This window comes from Panthera pardus, unplaced genomic scaffold (assembly GCF_024362965.1).
Source record: "Panthera pardus isolate Hobbes unplaced genomic scaffold, ASM2436296v1 HiC_scaffold_16, whole genome shotgun sequence".
Taxonomy (NCBI): Eukaryota; Metazoa; Chordata; class Mammalia; order Carnivora; family Felidae; genus Panthera; species Panthera pardus.
The window spans coordinates 10,895,525-10,909,889 of record NW_026526721.1 but is presented as its reverse complement, the minus strand read 5'-3'; the positions used below and the strand labels follow the sequence as shown (position 1 = coordinate 10,909,889).

General features: G+C 46.2%; 1 protein-coding gene across 1 annotated transcript in view; it reads left to right on the top strand.

Moving 5' to 3' along the window:
• KCNE2 (potassium voltage-gated channel subfamily E regulatory subunit 2) overlaps window positions 1-11,968 on the top strand; it is a 32,074-nt gene extending 20,106 nt beyond the window's left edge. The window contains exon 2 of the mRNA XM_019420262.2: window positions 11,272-11,968. Within this exon, the coding sequence (XP_019275807.2) occupies window positions 11,272-11,655 (384 nt within the window). The 3' untranslated portion in view covers window positions 11,656-11,968. The remainder of the gene's footprint in view (window positions 1-11,271) is intronic.
• The last annotated feature ends 2,397 nt before the right edge of the window (window positions 11,969-14,365 follow it).

Sequence of the window (14,365 nt, the reverse complement as noted above, 5' to 3'; positions counted from 1 at the left end):
TTATTGTGGTATAGCTTACACAAAATTATATGTACATTTTAAAAAATGTTTCTGTGTTTATCTTGAGAGCAAGAGAGAGTGTGAGTGGGGGAGGGGCAGAGAGAGGCAAAAAGAGGGCTCAGCACGGAGCCCAACACGGGACTTGAACTTGCGAGCCTTGAGATCATGACCTGAGTCATGGTCAAGAGTCAGATGTTTAACTCACTGAACCACCCAGGGGCTTCTACATGTACCCATCTTAAGGGTACAGTTCAATGAATTTTGACAAATGTGTATACCCTGTAACTACCACCAAAATCAACGTATTGAACAATTCAGTTACCCCATAAAGCTCTCTCTGTATCTTTTGCAGTCAGTCTTCCTCTTACCTGGCCCCAGGAAACAACTGATCTGCTTTCTATGACTATAGATTACTTTTTCCCTTTCTAGAATTTCTAGAAATGGAATCATACAGTACAGCTTTTTTGTGTGTCTGACTTCCTTTGTTCAGGTAATGTTTTCGAGATTTATCCATGTTGTTGCACGCATCACTGGTTTGTTCCTTTTTATTGTTGAACAATTTTCGGTTGTATAGATATACCACAATTTGTTTACCTATTTATCTATTGAGGGATATTTGCGTTATTCCCAGTTTTTAGCTATTATGAGTAAAGCTGCTATGAACATTCACTTGTCTTTGTGTGGACATACTTTTTTTCATTTATCTTGGATAAATACATAGAAATGGGATTGTTAAACCCATGTGGTAACTTCCTAAGAAAGTGGCAAACTATTTCCAAGTGGTTGGACCATTTTATGTACCCACCAGCAATGTATGAAAGTTCCAGTTACTCCACATTCTCATCAACACTTGGTGTTGTCGGTTCTTTAAAAAGGACTCTAGCCGTTCTAAATTAACAACACAGGAAACAACAGATGTTGGTGAACATGCAGAGAAAGGGGAATACTTTTACACCGTTGGTGGGAATGCAAACTGGTTCAGCCACTCTGGAAAGCAGTATGCAGTTTCCTCAAAAAGTTAAAAATAGAACTACCCTACAACCCAGCAATTGCACTATCCAAAGGATACAAAAATACAGATCCAAGGGGGAACATGCACCCCAGTGTTTATAGCAATGTTATCAACAATAACCAAACTATGGAAAGAGCCCAAATGTCTGTCAACTGATGAGTGGATAAAGCTGTGTTTTATATATGGAATGGAATATTACTCAGTCTTCAAAAAGAATGAAATCTTGCCATTTGCAATCACATGGATGGAGCTTAGTATCATGTTAAGGGAAATAGGTCAGTCAGAGAAAGACAAACACCATATGATTTCACTCACACGTGGAATTTAAGAAAAAAAAAACAGATGAACATATAGGAAGAAAAAAAAGAAAAAGAGAGAGGGAAGCAAACCATTAAAGACTCTTAACTCCAGAGAACAAACTGAGGGTTGCTGGGGGGGAAGGGGGTGGAGGATGGGTTAAATGAGTGATGGGTCTTAAGGAAGGCACTTGGTATGATGATCACTGGGTGTTTGTATGCAAGTGATGAATCACTAAATTCTACTTCTGAAACCAATATTTCACTACATGTTAACTAACTAGAATCTAAATAAAAAATCGAAACAAAAAACAAACAAAAAAAGGGACGCTAGCCGTTCTAGTAGGTGTGTAGAGCCATCTCACTGTGGTTGTAAATTAATTTCCCTAATGAGTAATGATGTTGAGCCATCGAGGGGTATAGAAAGAGATTCAAAGATAGCAAAAATGAAAACAATGAAATCATAATTTATTCCTTGAAAACCAAAACTTGTATAGGAGAGAGTTAATTATAGCTCATTACTTGGGTCCTCAGAGAACAATATTTCTGTTACCACAGAAGCTCAGAATCTGAAGTTGGATTTATCCCTAAATTATGGTGTACTGGGAGGGTGTGGAAAAGGGGAAAGGATATAGACTTAGACTTACCTACCATAACAGGAGGTCAGTAGATAAAGCCTGTACAGGATATCTCCTAGCAGGATTGCCTTGAGGCAGACGGGCACTAACTGATTTGAAATTCTCCAAAGACAATTACCCAACTTTCTGCATTCCCCATTACTTGTCTTTAGCAGTTGTGTTCCACTTAAGGAAGCCTTTTGGTTTGTATCATAGTGGTGCCCTAAAAACAGTACTAGTAGCTTGGAAAGCAGGCTCAAGTCTGAACCAAGTCTTCCATTGTTCTTACCTTTTGAAGGAGTTTGGGGTTTGTTAGTGCTGGATGTGCAACTGAATGACATCCAATTTTAAATCCAAAAGCAACCTCAACTCCCTGGGCTTTAAAAAACATATGCCATATGTAGGCAGAGGAGCCCTGTAAAGGTGTGGGTTGCAATTTGACTCTCAAAGAGAACATTTGCTTTTATGTCCCTTGCTTTCTGGCAGATACCGTTTTACTCTCCTGTTGGGGACAATACAGAGCGAATTTATTAAGAGTCTTTTGCAGAAGCCAAGGTGGCTGAAGCCTGTCAGGGGGAGGCATGAAACATCTCTTCCTATTTTCATCTTCAGCCTACAGCTGATACTTGGGTCATATTTACACTCCGCTTCTGCATCCATTTTGTCAGGACCACATCTCATTCCAGTTGTGTGAATTGTGTACCAGGCCCTGAGTAAGAGCTATCTAAAAATAAACCACTAAGGAGCTACTCTTCACATCGTGCTAGAATGTTCTTTTCCTTGGTGAGGCGCAGTTAAGCTCTGCTTCTCACTGCCATGTCCTCTTGCTTATTTCTCTTAAAAATAACAGTAAAAGCTAATACATTAAAGATTTCCTATCTTACTATGTATCAGGTTCTGTCCTTGGCGCTTTACGCTCATGATCTCATTTAATTTCTAGGACAACCCAGTGAGGCAGGAACTTTTATTCTCTCCATTTGACAGATGAAGAATCCAGAGATCAGGAACGCTAAGTAATTTTCTCACTTCGTTTCTCAGCCTCCAAAGCCAAGCTCTCAGCCTCTATGGTGTCTTGCCTTCCAGTTCTGCCTCAAACTATGGAAGTGTAGACTTGCACAGTTTTGATTCCCCTCGCCTTTGCACTAGGAGAATTCAAGACACAAGTTAAGTGGCCAAAGCTGGCTTAGGAGTGAGCGAGAGATTGGTCTCTGTTCCTTGTTGCCACCAGCAGGTGGCACAGTTGCTCTGATGGAATTTCCCTGGGAGCCATTTTGAAAGGCGTCCGTTTCTATGGAGACACTTTCAGCCCCAAAGAACCATCAAACCATTTTTTCCTAGTTGAGGTTGCCTAATCATGTTCATTGAAGACAGTCTAGGTGGATAAACGGTGTTGTGAGAAGCTGGTGAACAGTAACAGAGATCTTTATATTTCTTTAGATCACACCTACTATGTTAACTACTACAATTTGTGGATAATTCTATATCCTAGCCATCTTCCTCTTGCCACCCAGTGCCTTTCAAGCCACATTGCTCAGAGCACCATTTGATGAGAAGATGCAGTTGTAAAACAAAGTTAATCTTACTTTGCACAGCTATGTGACAGAGGAATGGGCAACCTCATGACCTTCAAGTGATTTAGTGATCACTTGAAGTGATCACTACCACATCCAAGTGATTCACTACCACATACAAGTGATTCACTACCACATCCACCATTCAGGGTTAGATTCTAATCCTGGCTCTGCTTCTGTGTCATCCTGAGATGACCTTGACCTCTCTGTGCCTGGATTCCTTAGCTGTAAATCTCAGCGTACCATTACATTGGGTTGTGACAATGATTGCATGAGACTCCTACAATTAAAGCATTTGAGAAGGGCCTAGCACATGGTAACTCTCAGAAGGTGTTAGCTCTTGCCAAGCCCCACTCTGTCCAATTTCAAGGATAGAGAAGGATCTTTTGATAAGTAGAGAGTGTTTAGTTCTTTTGAAGTCTTTACATACTTTACTGGACTTGCTTCTGTGTCCTTGGTATTATACCTTTATTGTGGCCAGCTTCCAATCTACAAGATAACGATGTTGCTCTAAAGTCACTTGAAAACTGTCTCCAAGAGGGGTATTTAAACAAAATTAGGTTCATGAGGAGGTGGTCAGGATAGGGGTGCTTGTCTGGAAGCATACTGGCCTTCCGCTCCAACCATACCCACCCAAAGCTCGCCATGTTCGTGTCACCTCTCTGGGATGCTCTCCCTGGGCACAAGTCCTGTGGGGAACAGCGCGGTCCACGAAGCCTTTTCCTGAGGACGGTGGCTCACTGTGCCCAGGCAGTGTCCTGGGTGGAGCTGTCATCCAGCGGCCCGAGGGAGAGACATGTACTGCCCCTACCCAATGGCAGATTCCAAGCAGGCACACCCCATCAGGCACCAAGGTCACTTCCCAACTGCCGGTCGGTATTTAACTTTCCACATGAGATTAGATTAAACATTTGGGTTCATAAACGCCTAGATTGCAGATTGCAGCTAACAAAGGCTTGGTCAGCCGGGAGCTGAAAGTGCCCGGCAGGCTGAGATTTATGCATGGTCCCCGAGAACTTGCCAACACCAGCCAGGAAGTTCGGAGCCGCCTGGCTTTGTAGTAGGGGGTTTCCTACCGCTCAAGCACTGCCTAGGTAAGCTTCTATTGCAAATTCTTTATTGTTTCAGAAATTAAGTAACAAAGCAATCTATTTCCTTTTTCAAGAAATTTATAAAAGGAGCTATTTTCCTGTTATAAGATGGCCTTTCCTTCCTTCTTTGTTCTCTGTCTCTCTGTTCTTCTCTTCCTTCTTCCTCTCCTCCTCCTTCTTCTTCTTTTTCTCACCCTCCTCCTCACTCTTCTTCTCCTTGGTATTGTTTTCCTCCCTCATTTCTTCATAATTGGAGGAGAATTTTGAAAGCGTTTTTATGGAATGTTCATGGTAAATGCAAGTAATCATATCTTTTTCTATTCTTGGTATAAAAATGAAAGACTTCCCTGCCTTTCCAGGCCCCCGTGATGCTAATGAGCCACGATCTTTTAAGAAAAGATGAACTTTTAAGAGATGAGAACTTCAGGTTTGGGGATCAAAGGGGTGTTACTTTCCTCACAGTGTCCAGACTGTCCTTGTTGTGAATTACACACCCCTCTGACAAGCGCAGCTGGAGTTAGGGGGTCCTTATGTGTCCTGAAGATAGGGCACAACTAATTGGGTGTGTGTGAGCAGAAACCATGGTCTTAGTCTCATTTCTTTTACCCAGCTGAGCTGCCCAGTCAGAGCTGATTGAAATGGGGCATTGTTGGAATGTGCGACCTCTGCTAGGGCACAGTGGGTCCTGGGCGCTAGCTAGCCTGCGTGATTTGGGTTTCGAGTGCCAGCACAGTGGTCGACATGCAAGCCCTGTGACCCTGGACAGATGATCTAAGCTCTGTGGGCTATAGTTACTGCACCTGCCAAATGAGCAGGCCAGCCTAAATAATCTCTAGGGCCCCATCCTGGCTTTTGAGCAAGGACTACTTATTGAAAATGGCTGAAAATATAGGTCCGCATATGTTAGGTTGAACCACATGAAATTGCCAATATTGACCGGATTTCACCTATAGAAATGGCTCTTTCATATGATCGAACAGAACATAAATAACAGTCCTCTCATTGCTAAATACCTATTATCGTATTCTACTTAGAGGAGGGATAATATGTATACCAAATACGCTCAATGTCTATCAGTTAGGTAGTTGTTCTGGGTATCATAAATTCAAACCTATTTGAACGTTCTAGCTCCATGTCCATCAAGAAAATTGCTTTCACATACTGATTGGCTTTCCCCTCGGTTAGGGAAGAGACAATGGATTGTTCAGCCATGTCTCCAACAGTGTTCAAAATGCGAATCCCCCTTGGACCCAATTTTGTCAGCCTGGCTGGGGACCAGGCACTTTATCTATCTGGGCCCTTTTCACTCTAAGATTAAGTCTTATCAAGAAGCACCTCCTGATGTGTTCTCTGCCACAAGCCTTTGTCCATGTCAGCAGACTGAACAAATAATCAGTAGTGTTGGCTCCAGCAGGCTGGAGAACGCTGCCGTGCTCACGCCTCAAACCCAAACAGCTCCAGTGGAATCCAGCACTGACATCCCTCAACTCAAAGATATTTTGCTGCAGAGGTACTCGGTTGGGCTTTAGGGAGTTCCTGGAGATTGAATGTAGAGTATGTGCACATGTATACTTTTGGAGAGAAGAATAAAGTCAAATCCCTTCCTTTCCTGCAAGTAAGTTGAGAATCACCCTTTCTAGCAGTTTCTAGTGGGAATCCACAGTACACTAGAGAGGAGCATTCATTCATTCACCAAACATTTAGTAAAGATCTATGATGCACCAACCACCATGTAGGGCCCTGGGATTCAAAGATGAACAGAATGGGGGCACCTGGGTGGCTCAGTCAGTTGGGCGTCCAACTCCTGGTTTCAGCTCAGGTCATGATCTCATGGGTTCGTGGGATCGAGCCCCACGTCCACGTGAAGCCTGCTTGGGATTCTCTCTCTCCCTCTCTCTTTGCACCCTTTGCTCAAAATAAATAAACTTTAAAAAAAAAAAAAAAAGCAAAGGTGACTAAAATGACTGATCCTTGCCCTTCAGCAGCTCAAGCTGTCATGTAATTATGATCCAAATCACCTAAGCATCCCTGCAAAATGGAGGCAATTATCTCAGTGTCATAGACAGTGCTCACATGCACGAGCACACAATAAATGGGTAATGGCAAACAAGCAGACAGACACGTGACAGTTTGCAGAAGAAGCACAGAAAGGGATCTCCAACACAGAGATCTGGGGAAGAGCTTGTGGGTGAGGCGGCCACTGATGGGGTTTTCTCAACTACAAGAGCATACTGCCATTTTTTTTTACATTTATTCATTTTTGAGAGACAGAGACAGAGCACAAGTGGGGGAGGGGCAGAGAGAGGGAGACACTGAATCCGAAGCAGGCTCCAGGCTCCGAGCTGTCAGCACAGAGCCTGACGCGGGGCTCGAACTCACAAACTGTGAGATCATGACCTGAGCCGAAGTCGGACGCTTAACTGACTGAGCCACCCAGGTGCCCCGGCATACCGCCATTTTTACAGGTGAGCCTGGAGATACTCAGCTCCTCTGTCTTACAGAAATTGTATTTCTTTCTTCCTCTGCAGGGCAATTCAGGGATGATCATTCAGAAGACCAAGGTTACTTCAGTGACCTCTCCCCTGTCCTTTGGGCTCCATTTCCCCTTCCCCTCAATACTTACTTAAGGTGCCCCATTCCCATTTTACCTGTGGAATCTTGAGGCTTCCCTTGAGGCACCCTGTCCTGGATGGCTTTGCTAAGAAAGCACCAAAACATAGGTCTCCTGTGTCCCCATTCTCTCAGAGCCCTGAAAACACAGGGGACTAACTATTGAGCCCTCTTATGAGTCAGGGGCTGGTCTAGATTTTTCATAGGTGGTGTGCCATAGCTTTGATGAAAACATTCGCAAAATGATATTGACAGTGAGCATGCCCTACCCTACTGCATTTCCCATTTAAGACCTCGGGGCGCCTGGGCGGCTCAGTCGGTTAAGCATCAGACTTCAGCTCAGGTCACGATCTCACAGTTTGTGGGTTCAAGCCCTGCGTGAGGCTGTGTGCCGACAGCTCAGAGCCCGGACCCTGCTTCAGATCCTCTGTCCCTCTCTCTCCTCCCCCCTCCCCCCCCACTCATGCTCTGTTTTGCTCTCTCTCTCAAAAATAGGTAAACATTAACAAAAATTGTTTTTGAATATTTATTAAAAGAAAAAGACTAGGACCTTTATGTCCTCCACTCAGAGGCGTTCACTGGTGGAATTTCCAGGCACAGCAGCAGAGTCCACAAAGGAGATAAACGGGAGGCAGGGTGGACAGAGGAGCTCAGAGCACTTGGGAACTTGCAATGCTACCACCTCTCTGGGGGAAACTCAGATACGAGGCAAGGCCTTGGGTGCTCAGAGCATACTAGAGTTCCTCCAAAAAAAGTGCTGTCCAAAAAGCAAAAATAACTGGAATAATTCCAATCTTAATTTTTTTTCTTAATGTTTATTTATTTTTGAGAGAGAGAGAGAGAGAGAGAGAGAGAGAGCATAAGTGGGGGAGAGACAGAGAGAGAGAGGGAGGGAGGCACAGAACCTGAAGCAGGCTCCAGGTTCTGAGCCATCAGCACAGAGCCCAACGCGGGGCTCGAACCCATGAAGTGTGAGATCGTGACCTCAGCCGAAGGGAGGCACTCAACTGACTGAGCCACCCAGGCACCTCAGTAATAATTCCAATCTTGATAGCACCTTAGAAAGAACCCTGCAGGGGACTGACTTCTCTGCCTGGAAGAGGGTTCCCCTTCCCCTTGCTGGTTGTCTGCTGCCCTGGGTTTGCTCAGCACCCTCCCCGATACCCAATTGCCCCCATCATTCATCTCGGTGACTTCCACACCCCTCCACCAGCCCTTCACTTGGTACACGTAGCTCTTCTGGTTCTTCTTGTCTCTATCTTCTCTCCATTCTCCAATTTGGCTTTGCAAAAGAAAACTGAATTCTCTCTAGAAGGTGCAGTAGGGGGACTATATAAGCTGGAAAAATCACAGTTTTCTTTATTGGATGAAGATGCCGAGAAAAGTTGGCAGAGGGGCGCCTGGGGGCCTCAGTCGGTCCGACTTCGGCTCAGGTCATGAGCTCACGGCTCCGTGAGTTCGAACCCCGCATCGGGCTCTGTGCTGACAGCTCCGATTCCGGAGCCTGCTTCGGATTCTGTGTCTCCCTCTCTCTCTGCTGCTCCCCCCACCTCTCTCTCTCTCTCTCTCTAAATGAATACACATAAACCTCCCACCAGAGGAGCAGATCTTGTCTCTGTAAGGGTCAGGGGGCCTGTGGCGACATCTTGGGTAAGATTAAAACCAGCCTCGCTGCACTCTCTCACAGTGAGTTGTCAGTAACTCTCACTGAGCGAAATGTTGGGAAAGCATCAGAGAAAGACCTGGAGCTCCACTCGGGCCCCTCCCTCAGGTAGGGAGGTCTGCAACATCTCACCTTATAAGAGGAAAGGAAAGATATGTTGAAGACAGTGGGCGTTGTTTCCGGAAGGGCCTTTGGCAAACCCACTGCTCGGGCTCTTACTGCCTGGGTGAACCTGTAGGTAGGTCCTGGCTAGTCACCAATTCACCTCCTGTCTACATTCCGCCCACTTCTGCTCCCCTCCCCCCACCCCCGCATTCTCCATCCCCGAACCACGTTCAGCTCTCCGAGTCCCTTCTCACCTTGTCCATACCGCTCGCCAGCCTTTGGGCTTCTCGTGGCTGTTTGTCTGCAGTGCTCCTGCCACACCGAGCTGCCACAGGCAGAAACCTCCCCCTCACCATCTCGGCCCTTCCGACGCCCCGCCTGTGCCTGGCACATTAACTTATTCACTGAGCATCCACTGGGTGCCTTCGATGTGTCAGGCTCTGTGGTGACATTCGCTACCCCAAGGTAGGCAAAGGCGATACGAGCCCTGTGTCACAGAGATGGCAGTTGAGCAGGAAAGGCGACACCGTGAACCAATCATCACACACAAACACCAGCGGCACACAGTCAGCACAGATGGTGAAGAAAGCTCTGGAAAAAAAATAAAAATAAAAAGATGCCGTTGGAGAAAAGTGGTGGTGGTAGGGGGTGATTTAGAGCGGGGCCAGGGGGTTTTCTCAGAAGTGACAGTTAAGCTGGGGCCAAAAAGGTAAGGAGGTAGCAGAGGGAAGAGAAAGGAAAAGTTATTCCAGGTCGAGGGGAAGAGAATGTGCAAATGCCCCGACGCGGGAGAACGTTTATTGACTTGGAGGTACGAACGACCAGTCATCACGAGGGTGGAGTGACTGGGGAGGTGCTTGGGGGCCAGCTCAGGCCAAGCCAGGTAAACCCCACTAGGGAACTGGGGTTTTATGTTAAGTGGGACAGGAAGGTATTGAGCCATATTAAAAGCAAGGGGATATGCTCTCGTTTTTTCTTTTTTTTTTAAACGTTTGTTTCTTCATTATTCATTTATTTAGAGAAGGAGAGGCAGAGAGGGAGGTACAGAGAGAATCCCAAGCAGGCCCCACGCTGTCAGCGCAAGAGCCCGACAGGGGCTTGAACCCATGAACCATGAGATCACGACCTAAGCAGAAATCAAGAGCTGGACGCTTAACCGACTGAGCCCCCTCCACCACCCAGGTGCTCCTGATCTCACTTCCTTCTTAAAAAGAGCACCGTGGCTGCGGTGCAGGGCAGGGAGGGACAGATATGCCCCAGGAGACTGTTCGGGGCGGGGGGGGGGCGGTTTGCACCGCATGGTGTCATCCAGGTGAGAGGTGTTGGTGGCTGGACAGCGCCAGTGAGGATGGAGAGGGGAGCCGGACTTGGGGAATACGAATGATCTCTCAGGTCGTCGCGTTGTGCCACTTACCTAAGATGTTTCTTTCCAATGTGGACGGACACACTCCGCCCTGGGGCCTACTTGGAAAAAGCCCACAGCGGAGACAAAGGGGATGGAGGAGACTGCAAGGTCAATGCCCCTTGCAATCCTCTGCCCCATAATTCTCTGCACACACGGGTCAGACGTGAGTCATTGCTTCATTCAGCTGATGTCTGTTGGACGCCTGTTACGAACGACGCATTATGCTAGGCATCGTGAGGCGACTGGTCTTTTTAAAAACAAAGTAGGGTGAGGTGCTTGACGAGAATTTGGAACGTGAACAAAGTATAAAGCGTGGGGGGGGGATGTTAAGTATACTACCCACTGTTAACATTTTGAACTTGTCATTTCCAGTCTTTTTTCCATTTTCATTTGTATGTTTACACTTATTTACATATGTAAGTTGGGGTACTATATACGGTTTTATGTCCTCCAGCCAGCTTTTTAAAAAGTATTTATTTTGAGAGAGAGAGAGAGAGAGAGAGAGAGATACAAAACGAACAGGGGAGAGGCAGACAGAATCTCAAGCAGGTTCTGCACTGCCAGCGCGGACCCCGACGCGGGGCTTGAACTCCTGAACCGTGAGATCATGACCCGAGCGGAAATTAAGAGTTAGACACTTAACCGACTGAGCCACCCAGGCGCCCTCCCATCAGACTCTGTCGGAAGGTGTCACGCACGCAAAAAACACATAAACTGCGTATGCAAGGCTTAAAGAATAATTTTCAAAAAATATGCACTCGATCAATCACCAGCCAGGTAAAGAAGAAATTATATTACCCCCCCCCTTTGTATTCACCCCTCTTTATCCCTTAAAGTAGGCAAATGTAGAAAGAATCAGTGTTCTTAACCTTGGTCATCCGTTTCATTATTTAAATTGCAGCAGGAGGGAGACATGCCGGCTCTGTCCAATCTGACACAGATGCTGGAAGATGCCTTCAGAAGGATTTTTATCACTTATATGGACAACTGGCGCAGGAACACGACAGCTGAGCAAGAGGCCCTGCAAGCCAAGCTTGATGCTGAGAACTTCTACTATGTCATCTTGTACCTCATGGTGATGATCGGCATGTTCTCCTTCATCATTGTCGCCATCCTGGTGAGCACGGTGAAATCCAAGCGACGAGAGCACTCCAACGACCCCTACCACCAGTACATCGTGGAAGATTGGCAAGAGAAGTACAAGAGTCAAATTTTGAATCTAGAAGAATCAAAGACCACCATCCACGAGAACCTCGGGGCAGCAGGGTTCCACCTGGCTCCTTGATGAGGAGGAAAGTCGTCAAGCCCACAGAGGATGCCTGGGTGTGAAGAGACGCCTGTGCCGTGGAGCAAATCCAAGTTGTCACTTAGACGACACTAAGCTCCTTGCTTTCCGTTGAGAATTTTCACGGAGACCCTGTGGCGACTCAACTAAGACGACAATGGTAATCTCAGTGTGATTTAGACTTGCTCACCAGAGCCGTGTTTTATGCTGAAGATCCCTTTTACTTTCTGTGCAACATAAATGTCACTTTAGTCAATGTCAAATTTGACACATTTTGTCGAGTGAGTGGAAATAAAGTCAAATTTGAAGGACAGCGCCTGTGTGCTAGCGGCGAGGGCGCGGGGGAGGCAGGTACCAACAAGTCACTGAACTGTCTTCCTCATGAAACAGTATTTTGTATGTGATGAATTCGCTCTATAAATAACCCAGATGTATTGCGCAGAGGCTGTGGTTCAAAAATGTGTCACCTGCTCACTGGCTTGACATCAGAGCGTTTATTTATTCATTCATGAATGTCAAGTCTGAAGTGATGAATGAACAGAATCACCAGGTGACTTTATGTATATTGTTTTCCCGGCATCTGGCTTACTGGGAAGTCTGTCGACAGAACAAACATTTCACGAGGGCAAATCGCCCACAACAGAGACGCAGCATCTTTAAGAAGTGCCCAGTGCAACAGAAACATATTTTTAAATTAACATTTAAAGTTTTATGGAAAACTAACCCTTTAAAGTTCTTGTTATTATAGAAAAGGATAATGAAAAGTTGTAACATCACTTTGTAAATAGCATATTCTTTCCAGTCACTTGATTTTCTTCCATTTACAATGATTTTCATTTGTGTTTCAAGAGACTAACGGTACAGAAGGTGTCTGAATTACTGATGTCTGTTGAAAAAGCTAGACACTTCACTCCATCTAGACATTGCATTAGAGATGCAATCCACACATTAGGTGACTTCATCTACTAATTAAGCCAAGCGATATTTAACACCTATCTATCTACTCAGGCCACTGGTGTAGACCCCAGGAGTGTAGAGATGATTGAGACTCCCTGAGCTGGAGTGACCCACTCATTAGAGCGAGTCAGGTACGTAAACCTCATGATGACAACTTGACAGGTTATAAAGGAGATCAACACAGAGTGGGCAGAGCTAGAGCAGGGACAGGATGGGGACCTAACTCGGGTTAAGGTGTATTCTCTCAGAGTAGCTGAGAGGAGGAAGTCAAAGCCAAGACGGGTGTATGGGGTTATTGCTTCGTACCTCCCAGCTTCCCTCTCTTCTTCCCTATCTCCCCATCTTCTCAGCTAAGGCACAGCAATTGTCAGTAGGGCCTCAAGTCTCAGGACTCTAGGGGCGCCTGGGTGGCTCAGTCGGTTAAGTGTCCAGCTCTTGATTTTGGCTCAGGTCATGATCTCAAGGTTCGTGAGTTCGAGCCCCACGTTGGGCTTCCCACTGACAGTATGGAGCCTGCTTGGGATTCTCTGTCTCCCTCTCTCTGCCCCTCCCCGGCTCATGCACACTCACTCTCTCTCGTTCTCTTTCAAGGTAAAATAAATGAACATTAAAAAATAACAAATAGGGGCGCCTGGGTGGCTCAGTTGGTTAAAGCGTCCCACGTCAGCTCAGGTCACGATCTCGTGGTCCATGAGTTCGAGCCCCGCATTGGGCTCAGTGCTGACAGCTCAGAGCCTGGAACCTGCTTCAGATTCTGCGTCTCCCCGTCTCTCTGCCCCTCCTCTGCTCTCTCTCTCTTTCTCTCAAAAATAAACATTTAAAATAATAAATAAATAAATAAATAAATAAAATAGAGAGATAAGTAAATCAAATCTTAAAAAGCAAAAAGTCTCAGGGTTCCAAGACAAAATTCAAAAAAAGAATCCCTTCTTCAAGGCTTGTAGGATGTCTTCTGTTGCCTACAAGGATTATATCTCCAGAGGGAGGTGTCTACGAGGTATTTGTTCCTTAGAAACAAATGTGCAATTATGCTAACATAAGCATTACAACAGTATCATGAAAATCCACTGATACTCACGTGTGACCAGAGTGGCCTCCTGCCTCAAATCATTAATCCAGAAACGCTATCGCACACAGAACGTTCATCCCGGTGTGCCCAGAGAAGCGGCCCCGGCTACCAAACCCTGGCCTTGGGCCGGGATCCAGACAGAGACCCAAGGTTTACTACCAGGTGACAAAGACCATCTCCTTCACTAACCTCTGGTCAGTCTCTTCCGAGCCAGCAAGCAGGTCTCGGCCTTGGCCTGTAAATACTGTAGAGACTTGGTACAAGTGACTTCGTCCCCCTCTTCACACTAAGAGACTTGAACAAACACTACCACAGCTACTAACAGCTCAAGGCCTCATCCCTAAGAGGACCCCAGCTCCATTTAGAGTGTGTGCCTGAGAAAACTCAACAGGCTGCTGGGAAAATTCACTGTTGGTTCCAGCCCAAACCTGGAGATTGGCAGATCAGCTCCCTGAATCCCCTCTGAGAGCAGTTAGAAAATGTGGAATTAGAAATCTTTTCTCTCCTGGGGCGCTTGGGTGGCTCAGTCGGTTAAGCGGCCGACTTCAGCTCAGGTCACGATCTTGCAGTCCGTGAGTTCGAGCCCCGCATCGGGCTCTGGGCTGATGGCTCAGAGCCTGGAGCCTGCTTCAGATTCTGTGTCTCCCTCTCTCTCTGCCCCTCCCCTATTCATGCTCTGTCTCT